General features: G+C 39.3%; 1 protein-coding gene across 2 annotated transcripts in view; it reads left to right on the top strand.

The window, feature by feature from the left end:
- Positions 1–8,395, top strand: part of pyd3 (beta-ureidopropionase pyd3) — a 23,297-nt gene extending 14,902 nt beyond the window's left edge. For both annotated transcript variants that reach the window (XM_027377210.2, XM_027377211.2), the window contains exons 2-10: positions 1,658–1,793; positions 2,661–2,765; positions 3,321–3,475; positions 3,662–3,756; positions 3,917–4,123; positions 5,379–5,503; positions 6,071–6,263; positions 6,996–7,082; positions 7,337–8,395. In XM_027377210.2, the coding sequence (XP_027233011.2) occupies positions 1,693–1,793; positions 2,661–2,765; positions 3,321–3,475; positions 3,662–3,756; positions 3,917–4,123; positions 5,379–5,503; positions 6,071–6,263; positions 6,996–7,082; positions 7,337–7,426 (1,158 nt within the window). In that variant the 5' untranslated portion in view covers positions 1,658–1,692 and the 3' untranslated portion in view covers positions 7,427–8,395. The remainder of the gene's footprint in view (positions 1–1,657; positions 1,794–2,660; positions 2,766–3,320; positions 3,476–3,661; positions 3,757–3,916; positions 4,124–5,378; positions 5,504–6,070; positions 6,264–6,995; positions 7,083–7,336) is intronic.
- Positions 8,396–17,500: the final 9,105 nt, after the last annotated feature.

The following is a 17,500-nucleotide window of genomic DNA, read 5'->3' as shown; positions in this document are numbered from 1 at the left end:
CACACACACACACACACAGTCACACAAACATACAGTTGCACACACACAGTCACAAACAGAGTCACACACACACAGATGCATACATTCACACACATACACACAGTCACACAAACACAGTCATACAAACACAATCACACACACACATTCACACACACACATTCACACACACACATTCACACACACACATTCACACACACACACTCACACACACACACACACTCACATACACACACACTCACACACACACACACACACACACACACACACACACACACACACACACACACACACACACACACACAGTAACACACAGTAACACACATATACACAATCACACACACATACACAGTTACACACACATACACAGTCACACACACACACAGTTACACACAGATACACAGTCACACACACACACAGTCACACACACACAGTCACACACACACACAGTCACACACACACAATCACACACACATACACACATAGTAACACACACACACAGTTACACACACAGTCACACACACACACACACACACACACACACACACAGTCACACACACAGTCACACACATAGTCACACAGTCACACACATAGTCACACACACAAAGTCACACACACACACACACAGTCACACACACACACACAGTCACACACACACACACAGTCACACACACACAGTCACACACACACACAGTCACACACACACACACAGTCACACACACACACACAGTCACACACACACACAGTCACACACACACACAGTCACACACACACACAGTCACACACACACAGTCACACACACACAGTCACACACACACACAGTCACACACACACACACAGTCACACGCACACACACAGTCACACACACACACACACACACACACACACACACACACACACACACACACACACACACACACACACACACACACACACACACACACAACCACAACCACACAGTCAAGCAAAAACATGTCACACACACAGGCCACACACACACACAGTCACGCACTCACAAAGTCACACACTCACAAGGTCATGTACACTCAAACTCAAGCGGACACAAAGTCACACACACACACACACACACACACACACACACACACACACACACACACACACACACACACACACACACACACACACACACACACACACACACACACAACCACAACCACAACCACACAGTCAAGCAAAAACATGTCACACACACAGGCCACACACACACACAGTCACGCACTCACAAAGTCACACACTCACAAGGTCATGTACACTCAAACTCAAGCGGACACAAAATCACACACACACACACACACACACACACACACACACACACACACACACACACACACACACACACACACACACACACACACACACACCCACACCAACACAACGACAACCACACAGTCAAGCAAAAACATGTCACACACACAGGCCACACACACACACAGTCACGCACTCACAAAGTCACACACTCACAAGGTCATGTACACTCAAACTCAAGCGGACACAAAGTCACACACACACACACACACACACACACACACACACACACACACACACACACACACACACACACACACACACACACACACACACACACACACGCACACACACACAAGTGTTATCAGTATTAATCTTACCCTTCCTCCAACAGCTTTGTCTGCACACATTTGAAGACAATCTACAGTAATGGCCGGGCAGTTCGCAAGCGTTGAGGAGTGTCTGGAGAAGAATGTCCCTGAGCAGGAGCTGAAGGAAGTGAAGAGGATCCTGTACGGGAAGGAACTACCGTAAGTCGCTGTGACATTTTTAAAGTTATCATGGTAACTGGTTTTAGTTTTATGGGAAAGCATGCGTTCTAATCTGTTCTTGTTTTTGAAAACTGTGTCATCATATTCCTGTACATATGAAAAAGAGGCACAGATGTTGCATAGAATTAGTCTGTTTGAATTATTCAAAATTTTTGAGATGATAATTGTTATGGCTAATAGATTAAGCTGTAAATCATATTCACACAGTTTCAAAGGCATATGTATGTACATTCACATATCCATACACACACACACAATTACAGGAACAATCACACATTTATACACCTGTACACACATGCACATTGATAATTGTTATGGTAAGTATTATTTTATCTGAAACTGGAAATTGAAGATTAACAGATTTAGGCATAAATCATATTTAACATGTCTGAGTGAAAGGGGTATAATCGTTGTTTGGCCTTCATGTTCATCATATTCTGGAAAAGCTGTTTTTTTTCATGTTACAGGCATAGAGGCTGATTATATATTCAAGAAATTTTACACTGTGATATAGCAGAAAAATGCTCAATACGCCAAAAACATTTATTGAAAAATAAGACTACAATGTCTTTTGATATTTCAGTTTCTCAAAAGAACAGATAAGAAGACAGTGATTTCATAAATATTCCATATCCATTCCTCATGGCTTTATAAAAAAAAAAAAAAAAAAAAAAAAAAAAAATATATATATATATATATATATATATATATATATATATATATATATATATATATATATATATATATATTCCTTTCTTTTAATTGTGCTTTAGTTATCGAAGACATAAAGAAACAGTGTTTAAAGGTCATATTTATCACTAATTCTGTTCTGAATTTCAACTCCAGGACAATTACAATCCCTGAGTCTGCAGAAAAGCTAGCTGTGCAACACAGTTTTGACATACAAGGCTATGCTATCCCTGCTACAAAAGAAGAGCTAACACCACCAAGGTACTGAAATTAGAACTTTCCAGTGACAATGCCTTTTTTCCATTTGCTAATCGTGATATAATGATTTGTTTTTCTTTGGTTCCTTTCGGTTCTTCTCTCTGTTGTTGAGAGTTTATAATCTAGCTTAGAATGTTTGATAAAGCATTCTAGATGTATATAACTGTAATATATTTTATTCTTTTTCTTGATAAATAGCTTCTAACTACATTATGAATTATATTTCCATGAAATTGGACTGTCAGTTTTGTGGCTGTGTGATGTTATCACTGCCTACAATATATTCAAATCTGTCTCTGCCTGTCCACACTTTCTCTCTTTTGCTTCTTATATTTTCAGATGTACAAACATGTACATAGATGAATACTTTAGATATAAGTAAAGAGCAGTGACAAAAATGTCATATTTACATGCATATTATATGATATTACTCTTAGTTTTAGTCTATTGTTTGTCATATAAGATTGATAGTAATAAATAGTGATATTAGTATCAGTATTAGTAATATTTCTTTTTTGGTATCCTTGCTTTTCCATAATATAATCTTTTCCTTGGCAGGATTGTGCGAGTTGGTGTGATTCAGAATGCCATCGTTAAGGAAACCACAGCCCCTATTGCTGAGCAGAGGGCAGCTCTCCATGCAAGGATTTCGCAAATGACAGAAGCTGCAGCACTGTGTGGAGTCAATATTATTTGTTTCCAGGAAGCTTGGAGTGAGTCTATGAATTTAGACACAAATACTGTAGGAAGATTAGGATTATTAGTTAACATATATATTTTTTTGTAATACTTGTGAGGCACATTGCAAAGAAAACTCATTGTATTAATGTAGATTAAAGAAAGGTTTAGGGAATTGTATGTAATTAAATACATAACGCATTTTTACCCTTTGTCTTCAGCGATGCCTTTTGCCTTCTGTACTCGTGAAAAACAGCCTTGGTGTGAGTTTGCTGAAAACCCTGATAATGGCCCAACGACCCAGCTGTGTCAGGAGGTTAATATCTTTAGGAGTTTATATACATGCTTGTATTCTAAAATCTAGGATGTTCATTGTATTTACATTGGTAAAATGGACAAATGTGTTTGTAAGTAATAAGCTTGTGTATCATTTGTAAAAAAAAGAAGGAATAAAAAAGAAAATTGCATCTTTTCAGCTTGCACGCAAATTCAACATGGTGATTGTTTCACCCATTCTGGAGAGGGATGAAATCCATGGTGACACTCTTTGGAACACGGCTGTTGTTATCAGCAACACAGGCTATGTTCTTGGCAAGTCACGTAAGAACCACATACCAAGAGTTGGTGATTTCAATGAATCTACCTACTACATGGAAGGAGATACAGGTCACACAGTGTTCCAGGTATGTATGAGGAAGAGAGAAATAGTGTTTATTATTATTAGCTTTGTAATTATTTATTTGCTTGCCTAGAAAAATTAGAAGCTAGTAAGGCTTGTTGGTATTCTCATAAAGTAGGGAAGGATTTTTTCCCTAAGGCACTTTTGTTGCTTATTTGTCAGTATATTTTGTCCTAATTCTGCATATCAAAAAAACAATTAACATTCAAATTGCTTCTTTTCTTATCTGAAATTACAGCAGCTAGGGCTATTGTGTAGAGAGAGGTTGTAATTGATTTAAAGAATTGATTGCAGGATATAGACTGTAATTGACTTCTTTAATGATATTTACTCACACAGTGGTTCTTACATCTTTTTTTTTTGCGACCCCAAACATGCTCCTGTATCCTTGCCTGTACCCTCAAGCCGACTGCTGTTAATGATCCAGTTACAAGAACTACCTGTCTCACCTGTTTACCCTTTTCCTTAATTTTTTATAATATTTTCTAGTATTGAATACTGCTGTTAGTACTGTCAATAACAATATAGTAATTATAATATTTATAACAAAAATAATTGTCAATATTGATAGCATTAGAAAAAAAAACTCCTTTGTGGATAAGCACTGGCAGAGCCAGTTATGTACAGAAACATTTAACAAAACAATGCTAAAGTGAACACAACATTTTCCCATCGGCATTAGGGTAAAGGCAATAGCCTTAATCTAGGAGATGCATGTTTAGATTTTTTATATACTACGAACTGAAGAGTTATACATGTGAGTTTGAAATATATAAAGAATTTAGAGGTAGTATGAATTTTAAGAGGTACTAGTAAGACTGAAACCATATTACATGCAATACATTTAGTACAGTTTCATTTTAGTACACCCACATTCCAACAAAGAAATGAAATATTTAAGATCACTGATGTTAAAAATGTAATAAACATTCAGGTATTTACCATTCAAAATATATGGGAAATATTGTTTAAGCCCATTTAGTTGTATGGTTAATGAAGTGACGGTCAAATATTTTCTCCACTGCCAGAACATAAGTGCTGTTATATTGGTTATTGTTAGTTTACTTTCATGAATATAGCTGAACTTTTCAAGAGTGGTACACAAGTTATAAAAATTACAGATGATGGCAACTTTTCTCACTAGGCCAGTAATCAGCCCTGTTAAATTCTTGTAATAAAACTTTATAGAGTTACTCCTAAAATCATGGAATGAGCAGTAGATATGATTTATGCATTCCCAATTCCTCTTTGCCACACAGACACAGTTTGGAAGAATTGCAATCAACATTTGTTATGGACGGCATCATCCACAGAACTGGATGATGTATGGGGTGAATGGGGCGGAGATTGTTTTTAATCCATCTGCCACTGTGGGAGGATTAAGGTACATGTATTGTGGTTTTCCATTTCATTGCTTCTCATAAGTTAAAAATTTGTTACAGTGTTAGCAATTTGCTGAGAATTATAATGTAAATATCCTTTACTGGAATGGTTATACAATTTTGGGGTAATTATTTTGACACAATTCTAAATCTTAAAAAAAAAAAAAAAAATTTCCTTTGACCCATATTATCATGTGTTATATTTTCATGGTCTAGTTGCAGTCAAAGTAGAATTGAAAAGTAGTTTTAGTTACAGTGTAATATTTATCTATTTATTTGTTTTATATTTAGACTAATTGCCTTTATTTCTCTGTTGACATTAGTGTGCTAGATGTTGTTTGGCAGTTTAAGCAGATTTTTATTGTCTATAACAGTTGCTCAAGAAAGATTTTTCATAGAATAGAATCTTCACTTCAACATATTTCTTTCCTTCTCTAGTTTTACAGTATCTAGACAAAAAATGGAGAATAGTGATGGTTAATAAGAATTTTCAAATTTAGACTCCATCATTATAGTCAGGGATGAATCATTTTGATGGATCGGATCATCTAAACACCAGTTCTTTCCAGTGAGCCTATGTGGGGAATTGAGGCCCGAAATGCTGCCATTGCCAACAGTTACTTCACTTGTGCTATCAATCGTGTTGGCACAGAGTCCTTCCCCAATGAATTTACTTCAGCTGATGGCAAACCGGCACACAAGGACTTTGGCCATTTCTACGGCTCTTCCTATGTTGCAGCTCCTGATGGCTCTCGAACACCAGTAAGTCATAGCATGGGCATATGTATATTGGATTGTGCTAAATGAAATGTTGATTTATTACTATTTTATATGTTGAGGGAGCGGAGAAGCTTAGTTTGATGGCTACACATATCAGACATTCTAACACTACATACAATTACACATACACTCACACCTTCCCTCTCACTCTCACACTCACACTCACACTCACACAGTCACTCACTCTCACACTCACACAGTCACTCACTCTCACACTCACACTCACCCTCACACTCACTCTCATACTCACACTCATACTCACTTTCACACTCATACTCACTTTCACACTCATACTCACTTTCACACTCATACTCACTTTCACACTCATACTCACTTTCACACTCACTCTCACTCTCACACTCACTCTCACACTCACTATCACTCACTCTCACACACACACACACACACACACACACACACACACACACACACACACACACACACACACACACACACACACACACACACACACACACACACACATACACACACACACACACACACACACACACACACACACACACACACACACACACACACACACACACACACACACACACACACACACACACACACACACACGCACACACATCCACACACATGCACACAAACATGAACAAATATACACACGTGCTAGTGCAAGCAGCTCGCATGTAAACAATATTCCTAAATCAATTCTCATGTACAGAATTTATATATGATTACATATTTCAGGGATTGTCAAGGATCCGTGATGGGCTCTTGGTAACGGAGATGGACTTAAATCTCTGCCGCCAAGTGAAGGACCGCTGGGGCTTTAGGGTAAGTCAGGAGAGGATATTTGTAAAAAAGTTATCTCTTGGCCAGCATGGGGACATTTGTATCTTTTCCTTTATAGCACTTGTGGATGAATTATATCAAACAGAGACCTTAATTAGTTCTGTATTATATATGTTCAAATTTGAGGGATTTATATGACATTTAGGCAAAAGTAATTACTTTACGAGCTTTGTTCACTCTTGATAACCTTCATTTTATGGAAATGATTATGTGGCTAATCTATGTGTCTGCCGCAGATGACTCAGCGACTGGACCTCTACGCATCTTCCCTGGCTGCAGCCATACAGCCAGATTACCAACCACCAGTTATCAAAGACGTGTGCTAAGTTACTGGCTGCTATTTGATTTTTTTTTTTTTTTCTTTCTTTTTTTTTCTCATTTCCTTATTTTTTCTTAGATGAGGTGGGAGCAGTGCAATCCTTTAAAATTTCAAGAGTTAAACAATAATCGTTAACGGAAAGTGTAATTCCATACAACATTTTAAGTAGGTATGATATAATAATATGTTGTGAGCATCTACCTTGTGTTGGCTTAAATCTGATAAAAGGTCATAATAAGGAGAATGGGTCTAATGATGCTTGTATTAATCTTTTCCTTTCCACTCACACTATTATGCTTGATAGTCTAATTTTCTTTTGACAGTCATGCTTGGATATGATCTCTAGTTAGATGTAAAAAGCAAGAGAAAATATACTTGTATATTGAATACATTTATGGTACATAGTCCTTTTCTTCAGTTTGTAACATGATCTTAGTTGATCTTTTAAGGTTAGCTCGAAGTTAAATGGCTAAATCCTTAGTACTCTTCTACAACTTCACCGAGTCATTTTTACAAATAGCATAGTGAAGGGAATCTTTCACCCTAACTTTATCCCCAGAGTGACTGAAAGATTTGTAACAAGACTTTGCAGAGTTACCAGTCTCAACTACAAAGTTTAATTACAGACTGAGTTGGTAATGCATGTTGTTACAGGGACTCAAAAACAGTAGAGGTTAACATGACCTTCCCCTAGTTTGCGGGGCCATAGGAGACAACAAGACCTAAGCTTTCTGGCCTCTTGCTTTGGCACAGAGTAATATGCAATTTCTCAGTGTGATGTTATAGTTGGTAGCATCTTTTATCAAGAGTCTCAACCAAAGCATATGCCATAGATAATATAGATAATTATTAAAGATGCTGACGATCATTAAAGATGTATATAACCGATAAAGTGTAGAATTAAAATCATCAAAGTAAATGAAACATGACTAAATAATACGTTAAAATAAATTCAATAAATAAAAAAAAACTATATGCCTTATCATTTATATTAATTCATCAGAGTAAATCACTTGATACTCGTCCTTAAAATCATACTATATCTGTGTTATTTTTAATTATTAAAAAAAATGGCAGTTATCTGAAGGTTACCCACCTGTAGCTCAATAACCCAATGCCTCAACTCAACTAACACATCCAGGTGTGTCTCCAGATCCTCGGTGTAAATACCAATATCAAGGAAAAACTGATCCCTTCCCATTTTGGCCTCAGAACACCTTATTCATCAACTGCTGAAAAGTTATTGGGGCATTAGACAAGACAAATGGCATCACCGTATACTTAAACCGAGCCTGATATTTAGAGAAGGCAGATTTCTCTCTTGAACCTTCCTCTAGGTGCACTTGATGATATCCACTTCTCAAGTCGAGAGTAAGAAAACCATTTACTTTTGCTGGCTCGATACAAGATATCTTCTACAGGAGGTAGGGGCAAAAATTCTGGCTTAGTTTTGGCATTGAGAGCCCTATAATCCACACAATCTTGGATGTGAATTGTTCTTCCTCCTTACCAAGACTATTGGGCAATACACTCTGAAGAGCTGCCCTTTATGTGCCCTTGTTCCAAAAGAGCTTGTGTTTCAGCTTCAACTCCATAGGGAATAAATTGAGGTGATTTGTAGACTCTTTCTTGATCTTCTGTGTCAATACAATGCTTCACTAAAGTGGTTCTCCCCATGGTTTCTTCCTCAAAATTAAAGGCTGCTTGATACTCTCTCAACTTCCCCTCCGTTCCCTTCTACAGGTCCTTCGTCGGAACCCAGTGATCTGCTTGCAAAATGTCATATTTGGAAACAGGCCTCATCATATTTTGGTGCTTCATTTGTCTCTCTCTGTTGTGGATCAGTCTGAAGAGCCCTATCCAATGGATCCTCGCCTTCTGCATCATCCTGAACTTCAGTGAAGATTGCTTTTACTGTTAACCTTGCAAGCATTTTTGTTTTTGATTGTGAGCTGCAGGTAATCTACTTAAGTGCTCCAGCTCAGGGTCCTTTATTGGCTTTGCTTTTAGGATGAGTCTTTTCTAGTGGATTAAAAGAGGTACACGTCCCCAACTGCAGGCCAGGACCTGCATTATAGTCCTCTTGCAATGGGCTCCCATGCACCACTATCAGAGCTCTATTTGCTATTCCTCCACCCTTCCTCTTCAGGCATCCTGTCAACACAGCTACCTTCCCTGGCAGAAGGATTACCATTTCTAAAGAAACTGTAGACTCTGTCTGCAATTGCCAAGTCCTGACCTTCCTCAGGACCCCTACCTACCTGGTGGCTACCTACCACCCCTGGTAGTTGAGCCGGTTTAACCTCACCAGCAGCAGACAGGCAGTCTTACAGCTTTTTATGGTGGTGGTAAATGCTTCATTCGCTCATGTTCAAGCGATTCCAAAGAGGACATCAGTATCCCCAGGAAAATTTAGGGCCTCATCGTCAAACACATAATGATGGGAAAATGCCTTACCTGCAATGACAAAGGTCATCCCCATCTCACCTAGAATTTTCACTGGTTCTGCTGTAAGTATTCCATTTACAGTCATGTTTCATGGCAAAAGCGACAAAAGGAGGTTCCTCGGATCCTCTGCATCATTCCCTTTTACTTCCTCCTGTTCTCAGTACAGGGAAAACTTTACTAAATTGGGCCTTGCTCCAAAATCCAAAACCGCGAAAAATAATTTCGTTCTTTTTGATACCTTCACAGTTGTCATCATGTACCCAGGAAATAGACCCCAATCTGTGTATAATATGGTTTTCAGCTCTCTCGGTTTCCTCTACTCGGGCCTCTTTGTCTTTTTGGCCATCCTCTCCAGATGGCTCCACTGAGGTTGGCTCCGTTGTCTTGGTTCTTTCTCGTAGTTGGGGGCATTCTTTTACGAAATGCCCCTTTATTGCTGAAAAAACATTTAGGTCTGGTGGCGGTGCTTCGTGGCTGCTTGCCTGCCCCGCTTGCTCCCTGGGCTGTTATCGCTATAATCTTTCTGCTATAATAGTCTTTGTTCTCATGGGTATAATTGTACCCTTAATGCTCGCACGTGCTTCTCCCTAGCTCTAGTGGAAGCCCCCTTACCAGACTCCTTCCTCAATTCTCCTATAGCCTGCCTCACTTGGTTGAGGACAGCTTTGATCTCGGCCATCTCCGTTCTCAGTTCTTCCATGATTTCTGGCTCCTTTTCGAAACCTAGTCGGCACGGCTAAGAAACGTAGCTGTTTGCCTGAGCTGTGAGAGCTGCCTCTTCGTTTCGTTGGGTGATGGCGGTCTGGAAATATTCTCCGCGCTCGTCGACTTCTACATCGATAAGCGTGCCGGCCTGTAAGGGCAGTTACAGTGCCAGGCCGTTACACGATCTCCGCACCCGACGCACCTCCTCACAATGGTAACGGCGTCTTCGTTGTCGTTGTCCTTTTCATGGTCAGTAAGTGGCGGCCGTTCTCCGTTCCATACAAAAACAATCCTGTTCAACGTTGTCCTTCCTTATAGATTCCCCGGGCTTTTAAAACACTGAAGGTGCATTGCTTCATCTGCAATGCACTTAGTAACCGGATATTCCCCGTATCTTCCGGTTCTGGGCTGATAGTCGCCTTTATTCTCGAGGGAAAGCCCTGCTACAGCGCCATTGATCATCTGGTCCACGTAGTTCTGTTGATCCCGCTGGACGTAAACGTAGCCCGAGCATCGCCATTTCCCTTGCACCATGTCTAGCGGGCCTTGTTCTTGAAGCTCCTCCACCTTATCTTATCTGGCATAGACGTTTCTTCAGGGAAAGCCAGACGGATGTACCTCTCCTGGGGGGGGGGGGGGGTCGCGTTGATTAGTCCTGGTACGTTCGTCAGTCAGGTTGCTGGAGTCAAGTGATGTCTTCGTTTTATTTCTTTGTATTGACGAGTTGAAAACACTCGTCATCAAAGTCGGGGTCAGCAGGCGAATCCTTGTTGCCTAGATCGAAATCTTGATAAATGAAAATATCAGATTTCTGTTGTAATTATGGTCGCCGCCACCACCACTGTTTTCTTTGAAAACGAAAAACATCTCTCCTTTAGATGAATTAATTGTATCAGATATATGAAAATCATAATTCCTGTGATGATGGGATTAAGGAAACTAGATATTAAAATTTCTTGTATTTTGCCTTTTCCAAAGTTGCACATGTATTTTAAATTTATATTGCAATTTCAATATATGACACGAAGCTTACAAAAAATATATATTCGAAAATTCAGCTCAGGAAAGTTCGTAATAATTTGATAGACATAAGAGGCAGGCCCTGTTTACCAAAATAAGCACAAAAACACGCAGACCCTGGCTGCGTTCCCAGATCAGTCCTCGATAACGTCCAGCGGAAAAGTGAGGCCGACCCCGAGGTCAGCCCTCACGATCACGCATACGATGTTCAGTCAACATTGTACTTTCCACTATGACTGTGCCTAAGTAATTTTCCTTTTTGTGAAACAAATGTAGACGATTCCTAAACTTCCACATCCCTCCCTCCCTCAGGAACAGCCTGTCCCCAGGATGCTGTAAAATGTTTTGTCACAGATATTTACACACGCAGTAACCCAACACGGGAGGCATCCAAGTGCTACACCTCGCCCACCGGTGACCTGTAAGGTATCGGAAGGCAGGAGGGCCTTACATCTCCTGTTGTAACCTATGTGGATCACACTTATGCCAAAGTTCGAGTTATATTCCTGTGGCACCGTGGAGGACGATAACACTTTTGATTCATCTTCGTTTCTTACTACTATACGAATGGCATAGTTCTTTTTCGGCCAGCGATATAACTTAGCACACATTTTTTCATTATATAGAAAGTATTCATTATAGTGAGAACCCACAAAGCAATATGATCACAACATTAATTTTCGTTTGTTCTACATGTATCGGCACCGAAGAGCGCTCCAAAAGGTCGAAGCGTCCATCCTTGTTGGGAGGGGGGCTCGTCACCAGGATCCCTCAGCAGAGGTCCTTTTTTATTTCGTTTTCTAGAACTTCATTCACATGAGGCACCTCTTGCCAACGAGCCTCGGGCACCACCTCTAGGTTTGCCTGTGCCAGGGAGGGTGACAGAGCTGGCAGAGTGAAGCTGTTTGCGGAAATTCCGCAACCACATGATACCGTTAGAGTGTCCATCTCTAGGACCTCCCTCACAATTTTATCTACTTTTCCTTGGTTAACAGCTAAAAACAAGATTTTCTTCTCGGGGAAATGACATAATCCATTCTCCGCGTGATGTGATGACAACTGGTGGAAGAGAGTCGTCACCTCTGCAGTAGTTTTCAGCTTCCTCCTCGTCGAAGAAGGCCGCTGAAATACAAGTATTGACTTCGCCACGAGGGCAGTGTCGGCTGGATAGACACTCCATCCCGGCTGAATCTCTTTGCAGTCGATGAGGTCTCTCTCCTCCACTAACAGGTCCCTTGCCTCTGAAACAAGGACAGCGGCAGATATCTGGGTTTGGATAAAAGCCGGGGAGTTCAAGATGGGTCTGGGGAAAGCATGGACCAGGAAAGCATCCATCTGGTGGCCTGGTAGAAGGAAGTCAGATACCATCAAATCCCCCAAAGAACTTCCTGGTATTAGTTTTAAATGTGTGGAAAAATATGTGTAAGTTCTCTTCATTTGGAGGAATTATGAGGGACACTCCTTTTGTTAAAATATTTAATATTGACAATTATGCGTTAAGGGCAATAGAATTTGATGAAAGCCTGCCTAAGTTTGCCTCCCGTAGCCCACCCAAAATTAGATTTTTGTTTTCCTTTCCTCCTCGGAGTAAGGGAAAGAGCCGAATAGTTTTCCAAGACAGAACTACATAATAATATCTCCGACAGCTTCAACTGCCGACCCAGGCCTGTCAGCACTACATCTATGATCCCAATTTCTTCCTCCATTCTGTCCAGTGCCCTCGCTGTTTCAACCTCCCGAATATTAACAGAATCTAGCAGGCTAGTGGTAACTCCAGCCTTTTCAGTAGCCTTTCCTGCTAATCTATCAGATTCCATGATCTGGGTATGGAGCATACATATACGGTGATTAGTTACTCTCCCCATTATCAACCCTACATTATTGCTTGCTAAAATTTGACCCTCCCAGAGAGGACGTTTTTGTCTGCCTTGATGAACTGGCCTAAAAAATCTCGATTTGTCATATCATTGTCTATATTCCTTCTCATAACGTCAATCATTGAACGATTGTATCGGCAATCACTATTCTTTCATTCTTTTTTTGTTTACGATTTGTCTCTACGTAGCGTATCTCAGATAATCCAAGCTTTTTTTTAACTACCCTCGGTCTCTTTACTTTTGTTAATTTTCAAGAAAGGATCTAAAAACTCCCTGATTCACTCTGATAGGAACAATCTGTATCCTCGACGCGTACGTTACCTTGGAATAGGGAGCGGAAACTAGTCCAGAATGAGCAAGGGATCCTCGGACTCCATCTCGGCCGCGGTCATCCCCGCAATCTAGAAATGGAATAGATTTAATACACAAAACTTCGGAATATCCCCGTTATTGCGAATGAATGTTTAATATTTTATGCATATTCGAAATTCAACCCCCAGGTTAACATCTGTAATTCTTGGATCCTTCTACTTCTTTCTACGTATATTATATGCACAATTTATTCTTTCTTCTCTCTGTTTATCAAATTTCTCTGGATTCCTCAAACTTTCCAAGCTACCGTCTTCCACCAAATCTACTTCAATTTTTTCATCTGTTGTATACGCCTCATCTGTATTATGGGCCTTTCCCCTCGTTAACGACATTTCTCATTTCAGTCTGTCTACATGTTACTTGCGCACTTTCCCATCGGCAATTCTCTGAATTTTGAACACCATCACTGATCTTTTCTATAACCCTGTATGATCCTGTGCTTTTGTGTGAAAAAGGTTTGCCTTTTATTACTCTATGGTAATCCGTGTTGTACGCTAGCTCTGCCAGAGGTAACACTCGAGCCCACACTGAAGGATTGTCCCAGACCATCGTGCGCAAAATCTTATTCAATGTACCATCTACTCTTTCCACTTGCCCACTTGAGCTTGGACGATATGGAGTAATGGTATGTTTGTCAATCCCATATTCTTCAGTTAAGGTATTAAATCGTTCACGACCTCCCTTCCCCCATCAGAAATTATCATATATGAAGAGGGGACCTCTTCATATATGAATCCATTTGTAAATGCCATCGCGACTTCTAATGAAGCCTTAGACTTTAATGGAATCGCAACTGGGTATTTTGTTAATGCATCAACTACTGAGAGAATATAACGAAAACTCTCTGATTTCGGATAAGGGCCCACTGCATCCATATGGCCACGCTCAAAAGGCCTTGGAACCTCAGGATATCTTAAGAGATGTACAGGGATACGTTTGCCTTGCGTACATCGCAAACATATGTCGCAAGACGAACAATACTCCTTTACTGACCTTCATATTTGGAAAAAATGCAAATAATTCCAGTCTCTAAGGTAACAAACACGCCTATGCCCTGCAACCGGAATCGAATTAGCTAACCTTAATGATATAATTCTGGCACCACCACTCGAAAGACCTTTCTAAGAGGCTTAAATAAAACATTATACAATATTTCATCCGGTCGTACTTGATAATTCTCGATTGTCCCAGGAACCCCTTTCAGCTCTTCTTTGGAAAGTTCACCTTCATATCGTAAATGTTTAAAACGACCCCTAAGTGGGCCTTCATTTTGTGCATTTCGTAAACTATCTAGTCCCCATACGTTTAGGGTCTGAGGTGAAATCCCGTCACCGTTATCAACCATTTCTGACCTCGGAATATCAAGTATATCTACCCCCTTATTCAATCTAGTAGCTCGGCGAGTCACTGCTCCGACAACTAAATCAACCATGGGCTGATCTGCTGCTCTGACCCTCGACAGAGCATCTGCTAAATGATTTCCTAGCTCGGCAAATACTCTGCACGTGTATCAAATTCTGCAACCGACAGACGCCACCTGGCTAGTCTAGAAAAAAGATATCGAAGAGGCCGATGGTCTGAATGAACTAAAACTGGATAACCCCGAGTCGATGTTCTGTTAATTAATGAAACGAACGAAAAGTCGAGCCAGACTTCGGTTCCGTGAAGCCAGCTTCATTCTTTTTAATACACGGCGCATGTTGCATTCATTTTATTTTTTACACTGGTTATTGTTATAATTCTTATCATGTATATATATATATATATATATATATATATATATATATATATATATATATATATATATATATATATATATATATATATAATTTTTCTTTTCTTTTTTTCTTTTCTTTTCTTTTTTTTCTTTTCTTTCTTCTTCTTCTTCTTATTCTTATTCTTCTTTTATTTTTTTCTTTTCTTCTTCTTCTTCTTCTTCTTCTTCTTCTTCTTCTTTTTCTTCTTCTTCTTCTTTACCAACATATTGTACCAACATATTGTATGATCTTTACAGTGCGAACATGAGATAGGCTGTTGTACTTCGAAGCATATTTTCAAGAAAAACTGTGCATTGTAAATATTTCATCCCTTGTTGAATCAGTATTTTTATGCTCACTCCATATTTTAGGTATAAATTTCATAATAAGATTATAACATGCGTAAAGGCAATCGCTAACTACATGTAACCAAACTTTTACACCACGAATTACTATTAAAATATTTTCATACGGATCGTATAATTTCATTCACTTATTAATTGTGCATTTTGGTGATTTCTAAATGTGCTTGAATTTGCAAATGTATCGCCGAAATTAATTAATAAATTCACATTAAAAAGATATTGACTGAGTATCTTATTACAAACCTTTTATATACGTACTTGCGCAATATGGTGTTTAGTTAAGCTGACAGAAACACACAGGTTTACAATATAGTTAGTCAATAGGCTTGAGGGTTTCAAAATCTGTGTGAATCTCTCTCTCTCTCTCTCTCTCTCTCTCTCTCTCTCTCTCTCTCTCTCTCTCTCTCTCTCTCTCTCTCTCTCTCTCTCTCTCTCGCTCTCGCTCTCGCTCTTTCCTTCTCTTTCTGGCTGGCTCCCTACGTAACACGAATTGTCAGACGTCCCCCTGCTCCATGGATAAATGACGACATCAAGAGAGCCATTTGCAATAGAAATAATGCCCGCCAAGCTCTTAAAAGTAACAGGCATGAAGCCGCCTTTCAAGTAGATTATAAAGTAAAAAAGAAAAATGTCAAATTGTTAATTAAATCTGAAAAAAATCAGAAATAAACATTACGAATATAAAAACAACTCTAATAAGACATGGAAAATTGTTAAAACACTAGTGCCTCACAACAAACACCTACACAAAGCACAGTCCTACACACAGCACAGAGCAAATTAATTTCTTTTCAAAGATGAGAAAACTAACTTATGGACAATCAACTGCTTCTACATTACACCGAAACACAGATCGGGCAAGGTTTACAACTATTTTTTTCAGATTACAACCAGTGGACGTACAAACAAGTGATAAAACACCCCGAAACAAATGCTGTAGGAGCAGTCGGTATTTGCGCTTTATCAGAGATAGTCTACCCGCAATTGCACACTATTTGACGGTCATTATTAACACCTCTCTGGTCACTGGTGTCTTTCCGTCGCTTTGGAAACAGTATAGCAACACCTATTTTCAAGTCGGGGGATACAGACGACGTGAATAATTATCGCCCTATTACTATACTCCCTATATTATCTAAAGTTCTTGAAAAAATGTAGCAAATCAATTAACGAGTTTCCTGGAGGCCAATAACATTATCTAGAACGCAACATGGCTTCAGAAATAAGTTATCTACTGAAACCGCCTTACTACAAATTACTGGTGAGATTTATAATAACATAGAGAATATTCAGGTAAATTTGCTCACATTATGCGACTTTTCTAAAGTTTTTAATAGTGTCAACCATGAAATTCCCCTTACCAAATTGGTAATTCATAAAATTGATACCTTTTGGTTTTAAAGTTATTTAGATACAAGGATCCTATTTACATTTTTCATAAATTATTTATCAACAATAGCCCATAACTGCCTTCTAGTGCAGTACACCGATGATTCACAGTTTCTTCATAGTGACTCAGTAAACAACTTGAATACAT

The sequence above is a fragment of the Penaeus vannamei genome, chromosome 28 (genome assembly GCF_042767895.1).
Source record: "Penaeus vannamei isolate JL-2024 chromosome 28, ASM4276789v1, whole genome shotgun sequence".
NCBI lineage: Eukaryota > Metazoa > Arthropoda > Malacostraca > Decapoda > Penaeidae > Penaeus > Penaeus vannamei.
This window is presented reverse-complemented; position numbering and strand designations above follow the sequence as displayed.